The sequence below is a fragment of the Helianthus annuus genome, chromosome 6 (assembly GCF_002127325.2).
Source record: "Helianthus annuus cultivar XRQ/B chromosome 6, HanXRQr2.0-SUNRISE, whole genome shotgun sequence".
Taxonomy (NCBI): domain Eukaryota; kingdom Viridiplantae; phylum Streptophyta; class Magnoliopsida; order Asterales; family Asteraceae; genus Helianthus; species Helianthus annuus.
Genome location: NC_035438.2, coordinates 102778696 through 102801835, shown reverse-complemented (window position 1 = coordinate 102801835; position 23140 = coordinate 102778696). Strand labels below are relative to the sequence as shown.

The 23140-nt window shown below is 36.5% G+C and overlaps 1 protein-coding gene and 1 long non-coding RNA gene across 4 annotated transcripts; one reads left to right on the top strand and one right to left on the bottom strand.

Moving 5' to 3' along the window:
- The first annotated feature begins 11037 nt into the window (after window positions 1-11037).
- Window positions 11038-13542, top strand: LOC110914355 (protein FAR1-RELATED SEQUENCE 5-like). Its single transcript, XM_022159152.2, has 2 exons — window positions 11038-13316; window positions 13383-13542. The coding sequence occupies exons 1-2, from the start codon at window positions 11050-11052 to the stop codon at window positions 13399-13401; spliced, it is 2286 nt and encodes a 761-aa protein (XP_022014844.2). The 5' UTR covers window positions 11038-11049; the 3' UTR covers window positions 13402-13542.
- Window positions 13543-14308: 766 nt separating this feature from the next.
- On the bottom strand, window positions 14309-15504 carry LOC110912676. 3 transcript variants are annotated; one of them, XR_002578106.2, is made up of 3 exons: window positions 15315-15504; window positions 14782-14993; window positions 14309-14695 (listed from the first exon to the last, which is right to left on the bottom strand). It is a non-coding gene; the product is annotated as an uncharacterized LOC110912676 (long non-coding RNA). The 3 variants fall into 3 exon arrangements; XR_002578105.2 differs by having other exon boundaries at window positions 14870-14993; XR_004860856.1 differs by having other exon boundaries at window positions 14309-14993.
- Between the last annotated feature and the right edge of the window lie 7636 nt (window positions 15505-23140).

The window sequence follows — 23140 nt, the reverse complement described above, 5'->3', positions numbered from 1 at the left end:
TACGAACTAATGATATATATACGTGCGTACTTTAGGACTTGATTGATAAACTGTGAGCACATACTTAGCATACCGAGCAAACCAAGGTGAGTTCACACAGCCAACGCATGGGGTTCCCAGGGTGGGAATGGGTTTGGATTATTTACTTGTACTTACCTAGCTCATGGAACTTAGTTATATGGTCCTCGGGTGAGGAAGGGTTATTGATAAGATACGACTAGACTAGTGATACTTATAGAACTGATCTTCGCACACACACCGGGGTTGGCCGCGATAATATGACTAATCTTCGCACACATGCCTAGGAAGGCCGCGAACTATACACTAAACTTCGCACACATGCCGGGTGGCCGCGATACAAATATACCTAGTCTAGAATACTTGGGAACTTTCCCTAATCTTCGCATACATGCCTAGAGGGCCGCGATACGAACTAATACGATACATGACTTAATGAACGAACACAAGGCTTACTATACTATTACAATTACTGAACTGTTAACTGTGAACTCGCTCAACTAGTTGTTGACTCTCTGCTGCATGCCTTGCAGGACCTTAGGTACTATGGAGCTTGCACAGGAAGGAGCATGTCGTTGTGGAGTATGGATCGTGGATGTTATGTTAAACTTTATAACACTTGAACTTATTACATACACTGGGTTTTCATATTATGCTTCCGCTACTTAAACTATACTTATGTTTTGAACACCTATCGTATTGAATGATTGGTTTGCTTTTACTTTTACTTGTTATTAATTACATGTTCGATATGATTGGTGGCTTGATCCTGGTCATGTCACGCCTCCAAGCGGTGGTACTCCGCGTGTGGGTTTTGGGGGTGTGACAGATTGGTATCAGAGCCATTGGTTATAGAGAACTTGGTTTTAATATGGGAAAAACGTTTTTATTAAAACCAGACTATAACCAGAACAGTGCTCTCAACGATCCACAACGACGCCTCGCTCCACGTGCAAGACTCAACATCCTAGGTAATAAGGTTTATGTTTATTACCTGCTTGTTAGAACTACATAGAACTTTGCTCGTAGTATGCTTAGATTACATTGCCTACTATACGCCATTACATGAGAACACCTATGTGCTTACACTCTTCTGTCATGGCATTACTCGCGAACCATTCTCACTTATTCTACTTTTACTATGAAGATCATGTCTGGACGTGTGAACATGACTCAAGCCCAGTTGACGGTTCTCATTGCTGAACAAGTAGCTGCGGCACTTGCAGCTGCACAAGCAGGTAGTATACCCTGCGAATGGGATACACACTAGGGTCTTTGAATCCTACATTCCTAAATCAACTCTTGTATTTAATACTGTCCTATTCTATGCACAATAGGTCAACACGCTCAACAACCTGTCTGCACATTCAAGAACTTCATGGACTGTCGTCCAAGCACGTTCAGTGGTACGGAAGGAGCAGTGGGACTACTCCATTTGTTTGAGAAGCTCGAGTCAGTATTCGAGATGTGTGAATGCCCTGAGGCTCGCAGGGTCAAGTACGCCACTGGCACGTTGGAAGGGATTGCGCTAACCTGGTGGAACGCGCAAGTTCAGATTTTAGGGCTGGCAGCTGCTAACGCCACCCCTTGGAACGATTTCAAGGAACTGATCAAAAGGGAATACTGCACACGCGATGACATCCACAAGTTGGAAGTGGAGCTTTATCATTTGAAAATGACGGGGTCGGAGATCGAAGCTTACACGAAACGGTCGAACGAACTGGCCATCTTGTGTCCAACCATGGTGGACCCCTCAATCAAGCGCATCGAGTTGTACCTCAAGGGTTTAGCATCTGAGATTCAGAGCCATGTGACATCGGCTAACCTCGACAATATCCAAGACATCCAACGTCTTGCTCATCGACTCACCGATCAAGCAGTGGAACAGAACAAGCTGCCAAAACACATTAGTGCTACCACTCCAACTGCTACTTCTGCTACTCCCAGCGACAACAAGAGAAAATGGGATGGGGATTCCAGCAAGGGATCAGTTTCTGTTCAGTCTCAAGCACAGCAGCGCAAGACGAATGACTACCAGAATCCGAGCCAGCAATCATCAGGCAGTCAGGGGCAGGGTGGATATCGGGGATTTCACCCACTATGTAATAGGTGCAACAGACACCACAGTGGACGGTGTCGCAAGGAACGTTGTCAGAGATGTCTCAAGTTAGGGCATGAAGCTAAAGACTGCAGGAGTTCGCGACCTGCGAATCAGAATCAGCAACTTCCACCACCAGCTCCTCAAAACCAACAGCAGCAGCCACAGCGAGGAAACCGGGGATGTTTCCAGTGTGGGGCTGAAGGTCATTTCAAAAGTGATTGCCCTCAATTGAACCAGAACCAGAATCGCAACAACAACAATCACCAGGGTAATGGGAACAACAACAATGGGGGAAACAACAACAACAATGGCAACGAAGCTCGGGGTCGTGCTTTCGTGATGGGTCAGGGCGACGCAAGGAATGATCCCAATGTGGTTATGGGTAAGTTTCTTCTCAACGATATTTATGTTACTGTCTTGTTTGATTCGAGTGCAGATACAAGTTATATATCTTTGAAAGTGAGTAAATTGTTAAAACATACACCAACACCCCTAAACACCAAACATGTCGTAGAATTAGCTAATGGTAAGAGTCTAGAAGCCACACATGTAGTCAGGGGTTGTAATATTGTCTTAGCCGGTCAAGCGTTCTCCATCAATCTTATTCCCATAGTCTTGGGAAGCTTCGATATCGTTATTGGGATGGATTGGTTATCCCAACATCAGGCAGAAATCTTATGCATCGAGAAGATCATTCGTATTCCCCGTTCTGGTCAAGAACCTCTCGAGGTTCAAGGCGACAAGAATGGTGCGGTGGTTCGCATCATCTCTTTCTTGAAGGCTCAGAAATGTTTGCGAAAGGGTCACACTGCCATTTTGGCGCTTGTCACTGATGCATCAACAAAAGAAAAGAAGTTGGAGGATATTCCAGTTGCACGTGACTTTCCACAGGTGTTTCCTGAAGACTTACCTGGACTACCGCCACATCGCCAGGTCGAATTTCAAATCGAGCTCGCTTCAGGAGCAGCACCCATAGCTCGAGCACCATATCGTTTAGCTCCAACTGAACTGGAAGAACTGTCAAAGCAAATATAAGAGCTCTTGGAAAAGGGCTTTATTCGTCCAAGCTCTTCGCCTTGGGGAGCTCCAGTATTATTCGTGAAAAAGAAGGACGGTACCTTCAGGATGTGCATAGACTACTGAGAACTCAACAAGGTGACGGTGAAGAACCGTTATCCCCTTCCGCGCATAGACGACTTATTCGACCAGTTGCAAGGGTCGAGTTACTACTCCAAGATAGACTTGAGGTCAGGGTATCATCAGCTGAGAGTCCAGGATGAGGACGTTTCCAAAACAGCTTTCAGAACTCGCTATGGTCACTACGAGTTTCTTGTCATGCCATTCGGGTTAACGAACGCGCCCGCAGTATTCATGGATTTAATGAACAGATTGTGCAAGCCGTATCTAGACAAGTTCGTTATCGTTTTCATCGATGACATTCTGATTTACTCTAGGAGTCAGGAGGAACACGAGCAGCATCTACGACTTATTTTGGAACTTCTTCGAAAGGAACAACTGTATGCCAAGTTTTCAAAATGCGACTTCTGGCTTCGTGAAGTCCATTTCCTAGGCCACGTGGTAAACAAGGATGGGATTCATGTTGATCTATCCAAGGTAGATTCGATCAGAAATTGGCCTGCGCCTCGCACTCCAACGGAAATACGCCAATTCTTGGGTTTGGCGGGTTACTACAGACGGTTTATCAAAGACTTCTCAAAGATTGCACAACCACTTACACTACTGACACAGAAGGGTGTCACCTACCGTTGGGGAGATTCCCAGGAAACCGCTTTCCAGTACTTAAAGGATAGGCTTTGCAGCGCACCTATTCTCTCATTGCCAGAGGGCACAGATGATTTTGTGGTTTATTGTGACGCATCGATACAGGGGCTTGGTTGTGTATTGATGCAGCGGGATAAAGTTATTGCTTATGCTTCGCGCCAACTCAAAGTTCATGAACGAAACTACACGACGCACGATTTAGAGCTGGGAGCTGTTGTTTTCGCGCTTAAGATATGGCGACACTACCTGTACGGTACCAAGTGCACAATTTACAGCGATCACAGGAGTCTCGAGCATATCCTTAAGCAAAAGGATTTGAACATGCGACAACGAAGATGGGTCGAACTTTTGAACGATTACGAATGCGCTATCAAGTACCATCCAGGCAAAGCCAATGTTGTGGCTGACGCCCTCAGTCGGAAAGACACTACACCTAAGCGCGTACGAGCATTGTAACTCACCATTCAGTCTGGTCTTCCAGCACAGATACGAGATGCTCAAGTAGAAGCATTAAAACCAGAAAACGTTAGGGCTGAAGCGCTACGCGGCTCAAGGCAACGATTAGAACAGAAGGAAGACGGCGCCTACTATGTAAAGGGGCGTATTTGGGTCCCACTTTTTGGAGACTTACGCGAGCTGGTAATGGATGAAGCTCACAAGTCTCGCTACTCGGTACATCCAGGGTCGGATAAGATGTACCATGACATCAGAACTACGTATTGGTGGCCTAGCATGAAGGCCCACATCGCTACCTATGTCAGCAAGTGCTTGACTTGTGCAAGAGTCAAGGCAGAGTATCAGAAACCAGCGGGCCTACTCCAGCAACCAAAGATACCACAGTGGAAATGGGAGGAAATTTCCATGGATTTTGTTACAAGCCTACCTAGATCCCAGCGTGGGAACGATACTATTTGGGTGATCGTGGATCGACTCACCAAGTCTGCTCATTTCCTGGCAATCAAAGAAACGGACAAGTTTTCCACACTAGCAGACATATACTTGAAGGAAGTAGTCTCAAGGCACGGGGTGCCCACCTCTATCATTTCGGATCGCGATGCACGATTCACATCAGAACTGTGGCAAGCAATGCACAAGGCTTTTGGCTCTCGGTTAGATATGAGCACAGCATATCACCCTCAGACGGATGGGCAGTCTGAGCGCACGATTCAAACCTTAAAAGACATGCTTCGGGTATATGTTATCGGTTTTGGCAACAGCTGGGAAAAGCATCTCCCTTTTGTGGAGTTTTCATACAATAACAGTTATCACACCAGCATACAAGCCGCTCCATTTGAGGCATTGTACGGGCGTAAATGTCGGTCACCTCTCTATTGGGCAGAGGTGGGGGATAGTCAGATCACGGGTCCAGAACTTATAGCGGACACCATGGAAAAGATTGCACAAATACGACAACGCATGGCGGCAGCTCGCGACCGTCAGAAAAGCTACGCGGATAAGCGTACGAAGCCATTGGAATTTCAGGTCAGGGACCGGGTTTTACTTAAAGTCTCACCCTGGAAGAGTGTGGTTCATTTTGGCAAACGAGGCAAACTCGATCCGCGGTATGTCGGACCATTCGAAATCGCAGAGAGAATAGGCAAAGTGGCCTACAGACTGAACTTACCAGCTGAACTCGGTGCAGTTCACAATGTTTTTCACCTGTCGAATCTGAAGAAGTGCCTTTCAGATGAGACCCTCATAGTTCCCTTGAAGGAGCTCACTATTGACGAGCGGTTGCAGTTCGTCGAGGAACCTGTTGAAATCACGGACCAGGATGTTATGGTCCTCAAGAACACGAGAATCCCTCTTGTTCGAGTTCGTTGGAACTCCCGTTGCGGCCCAGAGTTCACCTGGGAGCGTGAAGATCAAATGAAACTCAAGTATCCCTAGTTATTCGAAACCAATGCAACTACTACTGAGGCTGAAGCTACTACTGCAGAATTTCGGGACGAAATTCCAAATCAACAGGGGGATGATGTGACACCCCAGGAAAACCAGTGAACGATACAACTTACCTAGCTTCCTCAGTAACCGCATGCTAAATTTCGGGACGAAATTTCTTTCAAGTTGGGGATAATGTGACAACTCGAGTTTCCGACTTTCACTTTCACATTTATTGCACAATGACTTTGACTGTTTAGTTGTTTGACTTGTTGGACTTGTAACTGTATACGTTGTGCTATAATGGAACGCGTTGTGATTATTGCATGTATGTGATTGTATTATAAAGTGAGACTTAGTAGAAAAGCATTAACTGTTAACACATGAATAGGCTCGACAAAACACAAGATGTGTTTCGCCAATAATAACTCGACAAAACAAAAGTTGGTTTCGCCATTTCATTTTCGACGAAACAAAAGTGTTTCGCCGGCCCACATGTTCGCCGAAGCCCATTACGGGCCCAGTACGGTAAAACGCATATATTAACACACACAGACTTATGTTTCATACGTTTGGCAAAAATAAGAAACCCTAGAGCTCCATCTTCTCTGATTGACGGCGATCGTGTGCCCCGGAACCCCGAAACGACTTAATTACCATTCCGTTCATTGTGGTTAGTGTCTAAATCCCTGCATGATTGTTTGATTATATCATCGTAAACTGTTCTTAGTTCAAGTTCATTAGAATCAATGATAGATATTGTCGTGTTCATGAATGATTGATGATTGGGTAAATGGAATCTATGGTTGGTTATGGTTTTTGTATGTCAGAATTGATTGTATGATGATCCCTTGAACCCACGAATCGGAACTAGTATTAATCGTATGAACACCTAGTAATATGATGGATTGTGCTCGTGTTATGTTCGTTGTATGAATAGCTTGATAAGGGAAATGTTTGGCCTATTATGATTGATTGATTCCATGATGATTAGATGATGATTTCTGTGTTAATGATTGACGTATAATTGCTTCTTGTTGATGACGGCAATTAGGGTTTCTGTGATATTGCGTAACTGATGTAACTGATTGACGTAACTGACATCACCCCGAATCAGACTTGACGAAATAGACCTTTCGGCAAAACAGAACGTGTTTCGCCAAGGGGCAGTCGACGAGACATAACTTTGTTTCGCCAAAGAGTAATTGACGAAACAGAATATGTTTCGTCAAAGGAGATCACGACGAAACTGAATGTGTTTCGCCAATTCTGTGTTTCATCGATTTGGATATTTTGCACAGTAACTATTTCCGTTAAAACTTAACTGCATTAACTAACTGCCGTTAGATGATGAACATGACTTGCATGATCTTGAATAACGTGCAATGTGCTACTTAGTGATTATTGATTGTGCTTATACATGAACTACGTGAATACGAACTAATGATATATATAGGTGCGTACTTTAGGACTTGATTGATAAACTGTGAGCACATACTTAGCATACCGAGCAAACCAAGGTGAGTTCACACAGCCAAGGCATGGGGTTCCCAGAGTGGGAATGGGTTTGGATTATTTACTTGTACTTACCTAGCTTATGGAACTTAGTTATATGGTCCTCGGGTGAGGAAGGGTTATTGATAAGATACGACTAGACTAGTGATACTTATAGAACTGATCTTCGCACACACGCCGGGGTTGGCCGCGATAATATGACTAATCTTCGCACACATGCCTAGGAAGGCCGCGGACTATACACTAAACTTCGCACACATGCTGGGTGGCCGCAATACAAATATACCTAGTCTAGAATACTTGGGAACTTTCCCTAATCTTCGCATACATGCCTAGAGGGCCGCGATACAAACTAATACGATACATGACTTAATGAACGAACACAAGGCTTACTATACTATTACAATTACTGAACTGTTAACTGTGAACTCGCTCAACTAGTTGTTGACTCTCTGCTGCATGCCTTGCAGGACCTTAGGTACTATGGAGCTTGCACAGGAAGGAGCATGTCGTTGTGGAGTATGGATCGTGGATGTTATGTTAAACTTTATAACACTTGAACTTATTACATACACTGGGTTTTCATATTATGCTTCCGCTACTTAAACTATACTTATGTTTTGAACACCTATCGTATTGAATGATTGGTTTGCTTTTACTTTTACTTGTTATTAATTACATGTTCGATATGATTGGTGGCTTGATCCTGGTCATGTCACGCCTCCAAGCGGTGGTACTCCGCGTGTGGGTTTTGGGGGTGTGACAATAGAAACATCAAAGATTATGAACTGGTCTTCATGCCAATTATATGGGCAAGACATTTCTATGTTGTCTGCTTCAACATAAAACACGAAAGAGTTGATGTATTGGATAACAGCGGTAACCGGGATGACTTCAGCATTAAAGACAAGTATGATAGATGGGTGGGAAAGTTGTTAAGTATCTTAAAAACATTGTATATTGGAACTACGTTGACAAAATGCCAAACTAATATATGCAAAAAAAATGTGAAACTGCAGCACGGTGCTTTTCCAAACTACTTGTGTCTTAAAAAACACCCAAAGCATAAGATCATGAACAAGGCGAAGATTGTCAAACAAAAGATGGATTGGAGGACAACGTCTAACATGGTCGACTGTGGGGTTTTCGCAAGGAGGCATATGGTAACATACATGGGGATATAGCTAGTTGGAGAAGTGGTTTGGCAAAAGAAGATGCCCCAAATCAACTACAACATAGATAGCTAAATGAACTGAGGGCGAAATACATTGTAAAAATCCCGCTTCAAAGCGAAAATGAAATCAGAACACGATTGACAAAATCTGTAAGAATATTCTTGGCTTTAGGGGAAAAATACGTGAAATGTATGAAACAGCGGACAAGAGAATAGCACAAAGGATGGTAGATTATGTAGATTAGCTTAGACGCCATGGATTGTATAATTTTAATGTTGACTAATGTGTTTTGCTTTTTAGATTATTGCATCTACATGTTTCGTTGTGTGATTTTCGATAATATTTATGCAAATCAATGAAAACACCATGATTAGAATAATTAACAAATAGTAACCATTTAAACATAAACAACATTAAAAAAAGGGTTACAAACTAAATTAAAACAAGTAAAAAAACAAAAAATGTCATATCTGTTGGATATCAATAGAATGCCCTTCAAACATAAACGACATTCGTAAAAAAAATACTTTTTTAAAAAACGCCATGTAAAACTAGTATAAATGAAAACACCATTTCTATTTAATTTTTTTGCAACGGAATCATAACGCCATTATTTAGCGGGAAGTAGACAATGACAATCGTACCCCTAAACATAATTTAGAGCGCTATACCACGTGGCTGACCAGGATCCGTTCTCACACTTTTCACCCGATCCCGTACCATCAATTGAGTAATCAAGGGCTTGGATTAAATGGATAAAATTGAACAAAAACTAGGAAGTTTATTCGGGTTAGGATATACTAGGAAGTTTATTCGGGTAGCAACGATATGAAGTAAGCTTGACCATCAATTGAGTAATCAATGGCTTGGATTAAATGGATAAAATTAAACAAAAACCAGGAGGCGCGTGAGATTCTAAAGGGTATTCTAGTCCATCCAAGTTAATAGTTTCTCTCTCCAATTCCCCCTCGTTTTTAAAACGTTAATAACTTTTTCGTACGACATTAATTATACTTATTAATGTAAAGTGACGATGAATAGTAGATTTCATTTAACGTATTATAATACTTTTTTTTAATATTAATTCATCCACACAAGGTATTCACCAAATGATAGTTTTCTTCTCCTTCTTTCATTAATTCTTATTTTTACAAAACATAATAACTTGATTATCGTCTGCATATATGATTATTATTTTTATTATATTATATATCATTTTTACAAAACATAATAACTTGATATATTTAAAAACTGGGATCTAAAATCACGTTTTATTGACAACCATATTACTTTTTTTACAAAATAAAATCTCATTTTTACATATATAGTTGTAATAAAGTTAAAATCTATTTATGTATTTATAAAATTTAAAATTGCGACTAAATAATATATGATGTATACCTTTTATAAACTAATACCTTAACATGCATATATACGATATTTAAAAAAAATACGTGTATTGTTAACTAAAAATATAAAAAATAATCATTTTCTGTTTTTGTTGTTTATGAGATTATTAAAAACATTAATGACATGATTAACAATGTGTGTATATATTTATATTTTAAGATGTTATTAATTTAATATAACAATATTCTCGGAATCGTTACCGATATTTGTTTTTATACTCTTCAAGCGATGTAGCACGGTTGCTATAACGAGTGCCGGTGTACAAATACCACAGTAAACCAAACTAATACCGACTGAATTCCTGCCGCAATGCGCTCTTCATGAATAGTAACAAAAAATTTGATTTTTTATTACCATCACTAAAGAAAGCAATAGTTTATCCCATAGGAAATGTGTGACAGATACCTAATCGATAATGTGATTTTAGTTTCCAATCGTAAAGAACTATCAAAAAGACTATAATTAATTTTTTATAATTATATTATTATATTATTATTATTATTATTAGTTTTCAATATATTTTGTTTTTAATAACTTTTAAGATAAGATACGGTGTTTTATAAATTAAAATGTTTACCCTTTTCATTATTCTAATCATATAGTATAAGGGGAAAGTGAATACGGTGCTGTTAGACGTATAAGCTTACGCGCCAAACCCATCAAAACTACGTAGTTTTGATTAAAATCTTTAAAAAGTTAAAATAAATCTTTTATTTTTCAAATCCCTAAATAACAGACCAAAAAGAACGTGGTTCTAGCTGGTTCATCCCTAAATCCAAATTCCCAGCCGGCCATGGATATCGATCTCGAAGAACAAAGCTTTTCGCTCGACGATTCAGGAAGAAAGGTACCATCAATCTTTCCACCTACCTCTGAACCTATCACGCTGGAGATTAATCCATCAGGTATTTGCTAATAGTCATGTATTCAGTTAGTTAATCTCCTTGTTTTTTATTTAAAAGTTCCTTAGAATGGATTTAGTACTGGTGATGATTTACTAATCGATTATGTATTCTTCAATAAATCTCCATGTTTTGACTAAAATTACCTTAAATATCATGATTAGACATGTTTTTTAGAATGCTTATTTTCCCAGGTTGTTCATAAATTTATCGGTTTCGACATGTTTGTACTTTTGTTGATGCAGAACATTCAGAAGCTAAGCTAATGGATTCAAGAGTTCAATCAGAGAAGGAAGCTTTAGAATCGAATTTGATTGATGATATTGATGCAAATGGGTATTTAGTCGTACATAGTGATTCCGATGTTGAAGTAGAGAATATAAAAGACTTCGACATGGATTTTAAGTTTGAGAAAGAAGTAAATGAGGATGTGATCGGGCAGGTTTTCGATACTCTTGGTGACGCATATGATTTCTACAATCGCTATGCATTTGTACATGGGTTTGGAATACGTATTCGTTCGACTTTTAAGGATAAGACAACAAATGAGCCTTATAGAAGAAAATATGTATGCAACAAAGAGGGGTTTAAAGATTTAAAGCGTGATAGTTCTAAAGGAGATGTCAAACGTCGTAGGGAATTAAGGACCGGATGTGAAGCATTTCTTAGGATTTCAAAAGGTAAAGATGGAAAATGGCTAGTAGATAAATTTAATGATTCACACAATCATGAACTAACCGTTACTCCGACCAAAGTTATGAAACACCGGTCTCATGGGAAGTTTCACCGCGCAGAAGCTTGCAAATCTCTAATGTCGGAACTTAGTCAATCCGGGTTGAAACCTAGTCAAATCAGGAAGGTCGTAAACACCATGAAAAGTCCATGTGAAAATGATGTCACATCAAAGCAATGTGCTGATATCTTAGTTGTTGAAAGGAAACAATACAAAGGCAAGGAGTTCTATGGGCTTATTAAGCATTTCCAAGATAAACTAATAGAAGATCGAAACCTCTATTTTGTTGTGGATTTATTTGAGGATGGATCTCCAAGAAATATTTTTTGGGCTGATGGGAGATCAAGAGACGCATATATAAAGTTTGGAGATGTTGTTGTGTTTGATGTCACATACATGACCAACAAATTTAAGATGCCATTTGCTCCTTTTGTCGGGGTGAATCATCATCGCCAGTCAATACTTTTTGGTGGTGCACTATTGGAGAATGAGAAGCAAGATACTTTTGAATGGTTATTTAAACATTTCTTGAAGTGCATGTTTGATAAGTATCCCTTAGCGATGATTACAGATCAAGATAAAGCTATCTGTAATGCAATACAAAGTGTTTTTCCAAACACTCGACATCGTTATTGTTCATGGCATATTAAGAAACATGAGACCGAGCATCTTCGACCTCTAAAAGTTCATTATAGTGACTTTGAAGAGTTACATAAGCAGTGGGTAAAGAGTAATACAATTGAAGAATTTGAAAGTCGTTGGGAATTTTTATGTGCTAAATATAATTTTCAAAGCGGCAGTTGGATAACGGAGATGTATAACCAACGTAAATATTGGGCTAAAGCCTTCTTGAAAGATTGTTTCTTTGCTGGCATGACATCAAGCGGAAGAAGTGAGAGTATTCACTCTTTTTTTGATGGATATGTAAATTCCAAGACCATGTTGAATGAGTTCGTAGTACAGTATGATAAAGCTGTTGAGGCTCGAAGGGCTGCCGAAGAAGACGAAGACTTCAAGACCATGAACTCCAAGCCAGCTCTTTCTTCTGTTAATTTGATAGAGGCAAAAGCGAGTTCACGTTACACAAGAAAACTCTTTGATGTATTCAAAAAAGAATGGACTGAAGCTACCTTCAATTTAACTCATGAGACCATAAGCAAGACTTCTGAACAAATCATATATAAGGTTGGACAAGTGGATATAGATAAAATCTATTGGAGAAATGTTAACTTTCGTGTCTCAGATAAGATAGATGTCACATGTTCATGTGCAAAGTTTGAAACATATGGGATATTATGCAAGCATATCGTGTATGTCTTGAAGAAGAGACATGTTGAAACTCTACCTGATCATTATATTTTACCTAGGTGGACTCTAGATGCAAGGTATAAGGTGGATAATTGCACGATTGGGCTCGAAGACACACACAATGAGAATGAAGTAAGTGCGTTAACTTTATGGTATGTTCAATCAAATTTTAGAAAAGCGATCGAACAAGCAAGAGACTCACCGGTTGAGATAAAGAAACTAAACATTATCCTTTTGAAGTTTTTAGAAGAGCAAAGTATTCGAACAAGGTCGAAACAATTAGAGACCGCTTCACAAGATTCTATGGCAGGAAGCTCTCAAGTGAACATGATACCTCAAATTTCTATTCGGGATCCACTAGTCCATACTAATACTAAAGGTCGACCTAAAAGTGCAACTAGAATCAAATCATCCCTTGAAGCACCAAAAAAGAGAGCTTGTTCTCACTGCAAGAAAGTGGGTCATTACATCAACAATTGTCCAAAAAGAAGGTAAGATCTATATATTTATAAATGATTAATTGATGTTAGTATAATACTTATATTAAATTTTTTCAGATGGAAGAGTCGTTACTAGAAAGAGAAGGATGAAATGTGAATCGGCTTGAAGAATCAGCAAGTTTGCAAATTTGTTATGGTGGCACTTGTTTCAGTCTTGTAGAAAGTAAACTTATTTTTGTAGTTTTGCAATTTCTTTATTACAATAGTTTTGATATTATTGGGGCAAAATATGGTGAATTAAATGAAACGGGTCAAAATATGGCGAACTAAATGAAACGGGTCAAAATATGGTGAAATAAAACGAAACGGGTCAAAATATAGTGAACTAAAACAAAACGGGTCAAAATATGGTGAAATAAAACGAAACGGGTCAAAATATGGTGAATTAAATGAAACGGGTGAATATATAGTGAATTAATAAGAAACGGGTCAAAATATAGTGAATGAAATGAAACGGGTCAAAATATAGTGAATTAAATGAAACCGGTCAAAATATGGTGAATTAAAATGAAACGCGTCAAAATATAGTTAAGTAATATGAAATGGGTCAAAATATGATTTTAACATGTTTGATGTACAGATGTTTATGTCTAGTGACATAAGTAGTTACATTAATGGTCAAAAACTATGAAGTGCATAGTTTAAAAACGTTAAGTAAATTGAGTAATTGAAGTTAGTTAACACTAAAAGAGACTTCAATTAATGATCTTTACTTGCTTCAATTAATTGAAGTTATTTCCACTCGGATAACTACCGTTATTTTAGATTGTTGCACTGCAAAGGGTGAGCCTGTCTCCTGAGAAAAGCAATGTGCACATCTGCTCTACCTCAGATTTAGCTGTTTTAAGACTTGTTTTCGGCCGTTTAGACTGTTTTTTGGCTTGGTTCAGATCTTTGTAACTACTTTTGGCCGCTTCAGACTAGTTTTTGACCCAACTTGTTTAAATTAATATTACGGCTGATTTTAAATTAATAAACAAAACTTATATAAGATAACCACTTCATAGTATACAAGATATAGTACAAGAGTCTCGAGAACAACAACATGTTATTAAAAAGGAAGACCAGCGAAGTGCTGGAATCAGAAGAAAAAAAACAAAACGACACTGCAGTAAGGCTAAAAAACACACAGCCTACATGTTACAAAAAAAAAAAAAAAAAAAAAAAACTGTTACAAGGATCTATCTTCCAAACTTCCCAGCCACATTTCAACTCCTTGCACCTGCTATTAATCCAGCCAAAGCGGGTCGCCACAATCTCTTCCATTATTAACCCATTCTCTTTGTTTACGCCTCTTCCATTATTGACCCATCCTCTCTATTTACGCCTCCTTTTCTCAACTAAACCCCTTGAGTTCATAGCATGTGTACCTAACCAAAAACCATTTATATTCAATCAAAACACACAAAAAATAAAATTAAAATCGAATAAAAAACTTAAAAAACACCATTTATACCGATACGAACACCTCCCAGGGCCAAAGCACTGCTGTCACCGGACACAGCATTCTTGTTTGCCTAAATCTAAAGAAACTAAAGTGATACCTGTTTGGCTGTTTGTTCATCTCGACGCTAATGGCGCGTTTCGTGACGTTCCATATATACTATTTGCGGTTGCGGCAGCTGCTGATTATAATCCATCATAACAGTTTCTCATATCTTGCATATCCTGAAAGAGTAAAAACAAAACCGCATGAACCCTAGCATTGAATTAAGCCTAGCAGCATAACTTATCTCACCAATGGCAGCTTTCTATTCGATTTACAGCATAATTTCAAATCAGTTAACCTCAAATTACAAAAACAAATTCAACTTTCTAGCAATTCATCTTCCACAACTATTATTTAGTATTAAAAACTAAATTCGTGACATTGCACGGTTACAGTTGACAATCAAAGCAGAAATAAACGTAGTATTAACCGTTAATCAACACCAAACCCTAACTCACTTGCAATTAACAACGGAAAGCATTTCGAAATGGAAACCCTACCTTGGTCTTCTGCATCGTTAATTTGCGCCCAAGCTTCGAAGGTAGGTGGAGAGATGGATGGTACCTTTCTTCCTGAATCCTCGAGGGAACATATCTCTTGTTCGAGATCGCGATCCATTGTCGGCTTTGGGATTTGGTTTTGGGGATGAACCAGAAGAGAACCACGTTCTTTTGTGTTTTAGGTATTTAGGGATTTGACTTTTGAGTAATAAAAGATTTATTTTGTCTTTTTAAGGATTTTAATCAAAACTACGTAGTTTTGATGAGTTTGGCGCGTAAGCTTATACGTCTAACAGCACCGTATTCACTTTCCCCATAGTATAATGCCTTATAAAACTTTGAATATTCGTTGCGACATGCTTATTTTATCTGCATTTCAATAAAAGCTTTGTTCAAAGCTGAACGAGTCAATTATAATTTTTTTGTTCTTTACCATGAAAAACCAAATCGATGTTGTCCGAACACCTCGATAGTGGTGTAGAGTACCTTTTATATCATAAGCTATAAGTGAGTGTCGATGATGAACAAAATTGATATCATCCGATCACCATTGGTACCACGTCAATTTTAACCGAACATCAGTACCGGTGTTTGTACTTTTGAAAGCTTAATCAATTTTCATTCTTATTGTTTTTTTATCGATGTAAAACATGTGTCGGTTTTCTAATGGGCACATCAGACTTTATTTTTTTTGTGGTTTATCTTTCGGTCGCTAAGTGCTGATCACGATATAAATGCTTTTTCTAATCAAACCGATGATACCAACCGACTTCCCACCGCAACGCGTGTGGGGAAGTCCACTAGTTTTTATAAAAATTGCACCTTAAAAACAAGCGCTTTATTATCTTTAAAACGAACACACTATTGCTATACTTTTGGAAAAAAAAATTGTTTACGATAACCCAGATCCGTAAAACGCAATGGACAAAAACACAAAAATGATTTTTTTTAAAACGCAGTGGACTAAAAACACAAAAAAAAAGTGTTATTTCTAAAACGCAATGCACAAAAAACACAAAATAAAATATTTTTTTCTAAAACGCAATGGATCAAAAACGCAAAATAAAGTGTTCTTTGTAAAACGCAATGGACTAAACACACAAAATAAAATATTCTTTCTAAAACGCAATGGACCAAAAACACAAATAAATGTCTTTTCTAAAACGCAATGGATCAGAAACACAAAACAAAGTGTTTTTTTTTCTAAAACACAATAAACTAGAAATACAAAAGAAAGTGTTATTTTCTAAAACGCAAATGACTAAAAAGGTAAAAGAAAGTGTTATTTCTAAAACGCAATTGATTAAAAACACAAAATAAAGTGTTTTTTCTAAAACGCATTGGACAAAAAACTCACAAAAAATGTATTTTTTTTCATTTTTTTTATAAAACGCAATGGACAAAAAACTGTGTTTTTTCATTATTTTGTAAAATGCAATTGACAAAAAACACATAAAATTGTGTTTTTTCATTCTTTTGAAAAACACAATGGAAAAAATGTTGCTTTTTCATTTTTGTAAAACGGTAATGAACAAAAAACACACAAAAAATATGTTTTTTTCATTATTTTGTAAAAGACAATTCTAAATGAAAGTTTAAACTGAAAATTGTTTTATAATTTTCTTTAAAACATTTTCTCAAACACCTTAACACCTGGTATGCAACTTTTTACCATTGATATCTTAATAAAATTGGAACAAAGAATGTTGTCCAAACGCAAGAATACATCAAGAGAAGGTTAGAATCATAGAAATTTGAGAAGAGAAGTACATGTTTCAATCGATTTCTCTAGTTCCATCACATTATGTTAAATTGAAAAAAAAAAATTGAGAAATTACATAAAAATAAACTGGGTTTCTTCAAAGAAATTGAATAACACGTAGATTGAGTGTTTAAAACATTCGTTGATGAAGAAAATCGCACTATGATGTAGTAATTTTAGAGAGAGAAAATGAAGGAAATGTTGAAGATTGTGGGTTTTAAAAATGGTGCGTTTTGAAGATGCAGAGAACGATAAATAGAATAGAAAAAAAGGAGATTGACTAAAATGCCCATCCTTATGTTTTTTGTTATTTGTCACATGTACTCTTATTATTGCTTCCTACACTTACTACTGAAAGTAAACTTGTTATTTGATATTTTTCATATATATATATATAGTCTTAGGATCCTGTAAAAAAGACATTTTTGTGAGAAGTGTGGAAGGCATAAGAATTGACATGTAGACACCATGTTTTGGACTTGGGCATAATTTTTTGGGTTATTTTGGCAAAAAAAAAAAAAAAAAAAAAAAAAAAAACCAAACATAACAATTTAAGACACAGTGCAATGAATTCTAGGCTTAAAACTTAAAACACCATGCCAAGAACGTTAAGTAGTACGTTTCAGGTGTTAATAAGTGTGTTTTAAATTTCACGCCCATAATACGTTGCATTGTGTTTTAAATTGTTATGTTGGTGTTTTTCTTGCCAAAAAAAACCCAAAACATCATGCATAAGTTCAAACATGATGTCTACATGTCAATTTCTATGCTTTCTCACACTTTTCACGAAAAGGGTCCTTTTTATAGGAACCTCACCCTATATATATATATATATATATATATATATATATATATATATATATATATATATATATATATAGGGGATGGTTCAAATGAAAACCACTTTTATTGTGAAAACTCGAAAACTAACTAAAAAAGCCTAAAAAACACACAAAAAAAAAATTTTTTTTTCAATTTTTTTTATAAAAATCGCTAGTTTTTATATATAAAAAAAACTTTTTTTCAAAAAAAAAAAAAATAATTTTTGTGTAGTGCACATGTGTAATAATACACATGTGTAGTACACATACATATGTGCAGTATTACACATGTGCACTACACAGAATTTTTTTTTTTTTTTTTTTTTTGAAAAATTTTTTTTATATTAAAAAATCTGCGAAATTTTGATTGCAAAAAAAAAAATTAAAAAAAAAATTTTTGTATGTTTTTTTGGCTTTTTTTAATTAGTTTTCGAGTTTTCACAATAACTAGTGGTTTTCATTTGAACCTTCCCCTATATATATATAATATATATATATATATATATATATATATATATATATATATATATATATATAGGGTAGGGTTCCAGCGTGAAAAATCTCCCAAGAGTGAACTGCGTGAACAGATATGGACCCTTGATTTCCTTTTTAGTTGTTAAGGGTAGGATTGTAATTATATAAAAAAATTAGATTTAAATCATTATTTTAATAATTGAATTAAGTTACATCTTTCCTAATTTATATTCATTATCCACATTATGTTTATTTATTAATTAGATAATTATCAAAACAAACAACAAATCACCAGATTTCAGTTTTAATTTTTATTTCAGATTTCATCACCAGAATTCAAATTTTGATTTTTAAGATCCACGTAACCTTCATATTTCAACGGTATACACATGTGTACTTGGATATAAATAGAACAGTACACATGTGTACTCAGCATCGTACATATGTGTACAGTAATTCACAGGTGTACATCAACATTCAATACAAAAAAAAATCTGAGATATCACAAAAACAGACGATATACACATGTGTACATCGCATTAAAAAGAGGGCAAAATCAGAATACACATGTGTACATCGCATTTAAACAAATAATTATTTTAATAATTGAATTAAGTTACATCTTTCCTAATCCTTGATTTGATTTGTGAGAGATTTATGTAATCAATTTAAGAGAATAATTGATTACTTGATTTGTGAGATATTTATGCAATCAATTTAAGATTGAAATTACACATATACCCTTTTTGTATTTAATTAAATGGAAAAAAATTAACCAAATAATTACCATCATGCCACTCACTTTAATCTCAAGATCATAAAAATCAAGGGCTCAGATCAGTTCACGCAGTTCACTCTTGGGATTTTGTTCACGTTTGAACCTAATCCTCTATATATATACATAGGAGAAGGATTCGTTAGGAAACACCCTTTATTGCGAGACCGCGAGAACCAATGTGAACACAACCAAAAATACCTAAAAAATATAAAAAACACACAAATTTATTTTTGAGTAAAATGCACGGATAGTCCATGTGGTAACAACTTGTCAAACCACAGGGACTAAGAGTGTAATTTTGAAAAGTTTGAGACTAAAGGTGAAATTTCACCAAACCACAGGGACTATCCGTGCATTTTACTCTTTTTTAATATTTTTTTTATTTTTTTTGAGACTAAAAGTAGCGATTAGAATAAAAAAGTACTAAAAAAAATTGTGTATTTTTTAGATTTTTAAGTTTTTTTTAGATTTTTTTGGTTTAGTTTTTAGCATTTAGCTTGTGTGTGTGTGTGGGGGGGGGGGGGGGCGCGGGGGGGGGGGGGGGCTTAGGTTTTTGGGGGGGTCGAGGGTTAGGTTTTTTAGATTTTTGGTGGTGTAGTGGGTTTATTTTTTTGTATTCACATCGGTTCTCGCAATAAAGGTGGTTCTCGAATGAACCTACCCAATATATATATATATATATATATATATATATATATATATATATATATATATATATATATATATATATATATATAATATAAACCATTAAGTGTGTTACTATGTTTATTAAAAATTTTAGGTGACAATTACAGACAAAACTAGCGTGGGATTTCATTTTAAACTGTTGCTTATAATGATATTAAATAAAAAAAAACTATATATTCAAATAAATATTATTTAATTTATTTCATAACATCTGAATACAAACAATTGAAAAAAAGAAACACTAATAATTTTAACAAGAAAAAAATGCATCGAAAGATATAAAATATTGATTAAAGAAATGCCACCACGTCAAATGGTGAGCTAATCATGCCATCAAGGCGCCACCAGCAACTCCAGCATATCAGAAAACACTTCCACCATATTTAAAATTAAAACTGGCCGACCATCAAGCGGCCAAGAAAGCCAGAAACCAAAGAATGGTTAGAACCAAAAGAACTCCCCAAAAACTTCCATCAAGCTGCTCCATCTTTACGGCTCTCCGGCCACAGAAGAAGATAGAGAGGAAAACGATAAGGATTAAAAGTGATGCTATGAAAACAGGCTTACATAAACCTTGAATCACCATGAAAATGTATTCAATGTTGGAGTAGCATGTGAAGGCCATGAACATGAAGAGGTATGAACATAGGTGCATATACAGTGCTGAGTTCAAGGAAGAAGAAGAAGAATTATAATCTATTGACATTCTATTTTGTGTGTGTGAATGTTTTGGACAACGAAAAGCTCACTATATATGAATCCCGTTTCCTCGGTTTAATTGAATTGGGTTTTTTTTAACCAAAAACTATATAACTAGTTCGGTTCAATTTTTTAAATTTGATTTGCTTCTCAATTTAGTTAATATGCGAATGTTGAATTGGAGTACCGTTATACCAACCATAAATATATAACGAAAATGTTAATAATATTATTATTAATAATACTAAAAACTTAAAGTGGCAGGATGATCTCACTCTCACTATATGATGTATTATAAATCAACTTTAATTGAAAATTGTTGGAACATTATGCCCCACACACTCCACTTTCCATCATCACAAAGTCACTACTAATTCCAAATGTTTGTGTGTGTTTACCGAGATGCCCATTTCATCATTTTTCATTTTACCTTTTAATCGTATTTCGAATTGGCACCCTGTGGTAGAGCTATTTCCTTACAGAGAAAGGGCATCTTAGTCCGTAGTTATAAGGCACTTTTGAGGCGTTATGCGACATGTGGCATGCCACGTTCAGGGCCGGCTCAACGTTTTTAAAGGCCTAAAGCGATATCAAATTTTAGGGCCTTTTTTCAAATTAAGTACTCAAGTATTAAGGTATTAAACAGCTTTTACCAAAATCAATAGCGAACTAGGGACATAAAATAATCATGTGTTGCAAATGAACTTTGCAATAAAACAGATACACAACAATTATTTCTGGATAAGCTAAGTTAGACTTTTTGGCATAATTAAACTGAACGGTGGGCACTTTTTTTTTGTTTCCCTGCTTAGGCTACACGGTATGGGGGTCGTCCCCCTACCGTCTTGGACCGGCGACGGCAGCTACACCCCCCCCCCCCCCCGTCCCGTCCTCAACGTCTGTATTCGGACGATCTCGACGCGCACAAAATGACAAAACAAGTGGGACCATCTGGCATATGACCGTTTAAAAAAATTAATTTCAGAATTTATATTAATTAAATAATAACGGCTATATTTCAAAAAATCCCCCAATTCACTTCTATTTTTATAAATACTCACCTCTTTAACCATTTTTTTCACAACTTTTCACCCACTACCACCCCATCTCTCTCACATTTTATAACCATTCTTCCCTTTTTATAAAAACTCATCATTTTTTATACCATTTTTTACCCGCTACCACCCCATCTCTCGCTCAAAAATTATCATGGCTTCACCTTCTTCTATTTCTTCAATTTCTTCCATCTCTTTATCATCTTCATCTACGGGGTATTCATCATCTTCGGAAGAGAATGCTATTATGCATAACATGATAATGGAACATCATTGAACATCCAGCACGTTCGGCTACACCAAAGCGGTTAAGAAACATTATGTACGCTTGTATCATACTTCATAACATGATCATTGAAGACGAAGGTAGAGCGATATGTGAGTACGACGAAAACGCGTCTACTGGAAATACTGTTCCAGTTAGTGGGGAACAACAAGAGTTGAACATGTTCGCTCTACGTAACGAGTACACACATCATAACCTACAAGCGGACTTGGTTGCGTACATCTCGAACAACGCTCAAAACGAACCCGACGACATGGAAGACGAAGACTAGTAGCTTATTTTAATATATTAGGATTTGCTTAATTTTATGTTTTTTTAAGTTTATTTTTTTTAAGTTTATTTTTTTTAAGTTTATGTTTTTTTAAGTTTATGTTTTTTTTAAGTTTATGTTTTTTTTTAAGTTTATGTAATATTTTTAAATATTAATGAAAATATTTTGTTAGTTTATTTGTTAAATGTTAAAAAAAAGTAAAAGATTAAAAAAAACATAAAAAAGGTGGGGAGGACTATGACTAGGACCATCCTCCCATACCCTCTACTTTTAGGGGATGGAGCATCCTTGGGAGGACTATGACGTGGCGCCTACGTGGCGGATTATCCTCCCTTAGAGGACCATCACCATACCTTGTAGCCTTAGTTTCTCTATTATGTTATAAACCCAATGCACAACAGCCCCAAGCCCAGACATATATAATATAGAAATTGAATTTTCTAGATTATGGGCCCTAACATAATGGTAGCCTCAAGCAGTCGCTTGACTTAAATGTCCCTAGAGCCGGCCTTGGCCACATCACTAAGGGGCTTTATGGGGCATTATGCAAGTTGAGGCTGTAGTCATAAAGCCCCTTTGTCATCATTACTCAATTAATTTAATTTTCATTTCTTTAATTAATTTCTAAGTTTTATAAAATTAAAAATCATTGCATTAAAGCCCCTTTATCATCATTACTCAACTAATTTAATTTTCATTTTTTTAATTAATTTCTAAGTTTTATAAAATTAAAAATCATTGCATTAAATAAAAATCAATACATTAAAAATCAATACCAAAGTTGGCCCTTTTTTATCACCCCGTGTATGTTGACCTCGCCATGCGGTTGGACAATTATACCAATGCCATTGACGACAATCCAAGCTACCAATCATGCCGGGTATTCCATGCTTTTCTAGATGCACCTCATATATTTGTTATATTTGTTGAAGGTCGTTCCAAGTGGGATTTCTCAAATAACGTTTTCCATATAACTGGCATATACCTAAAATA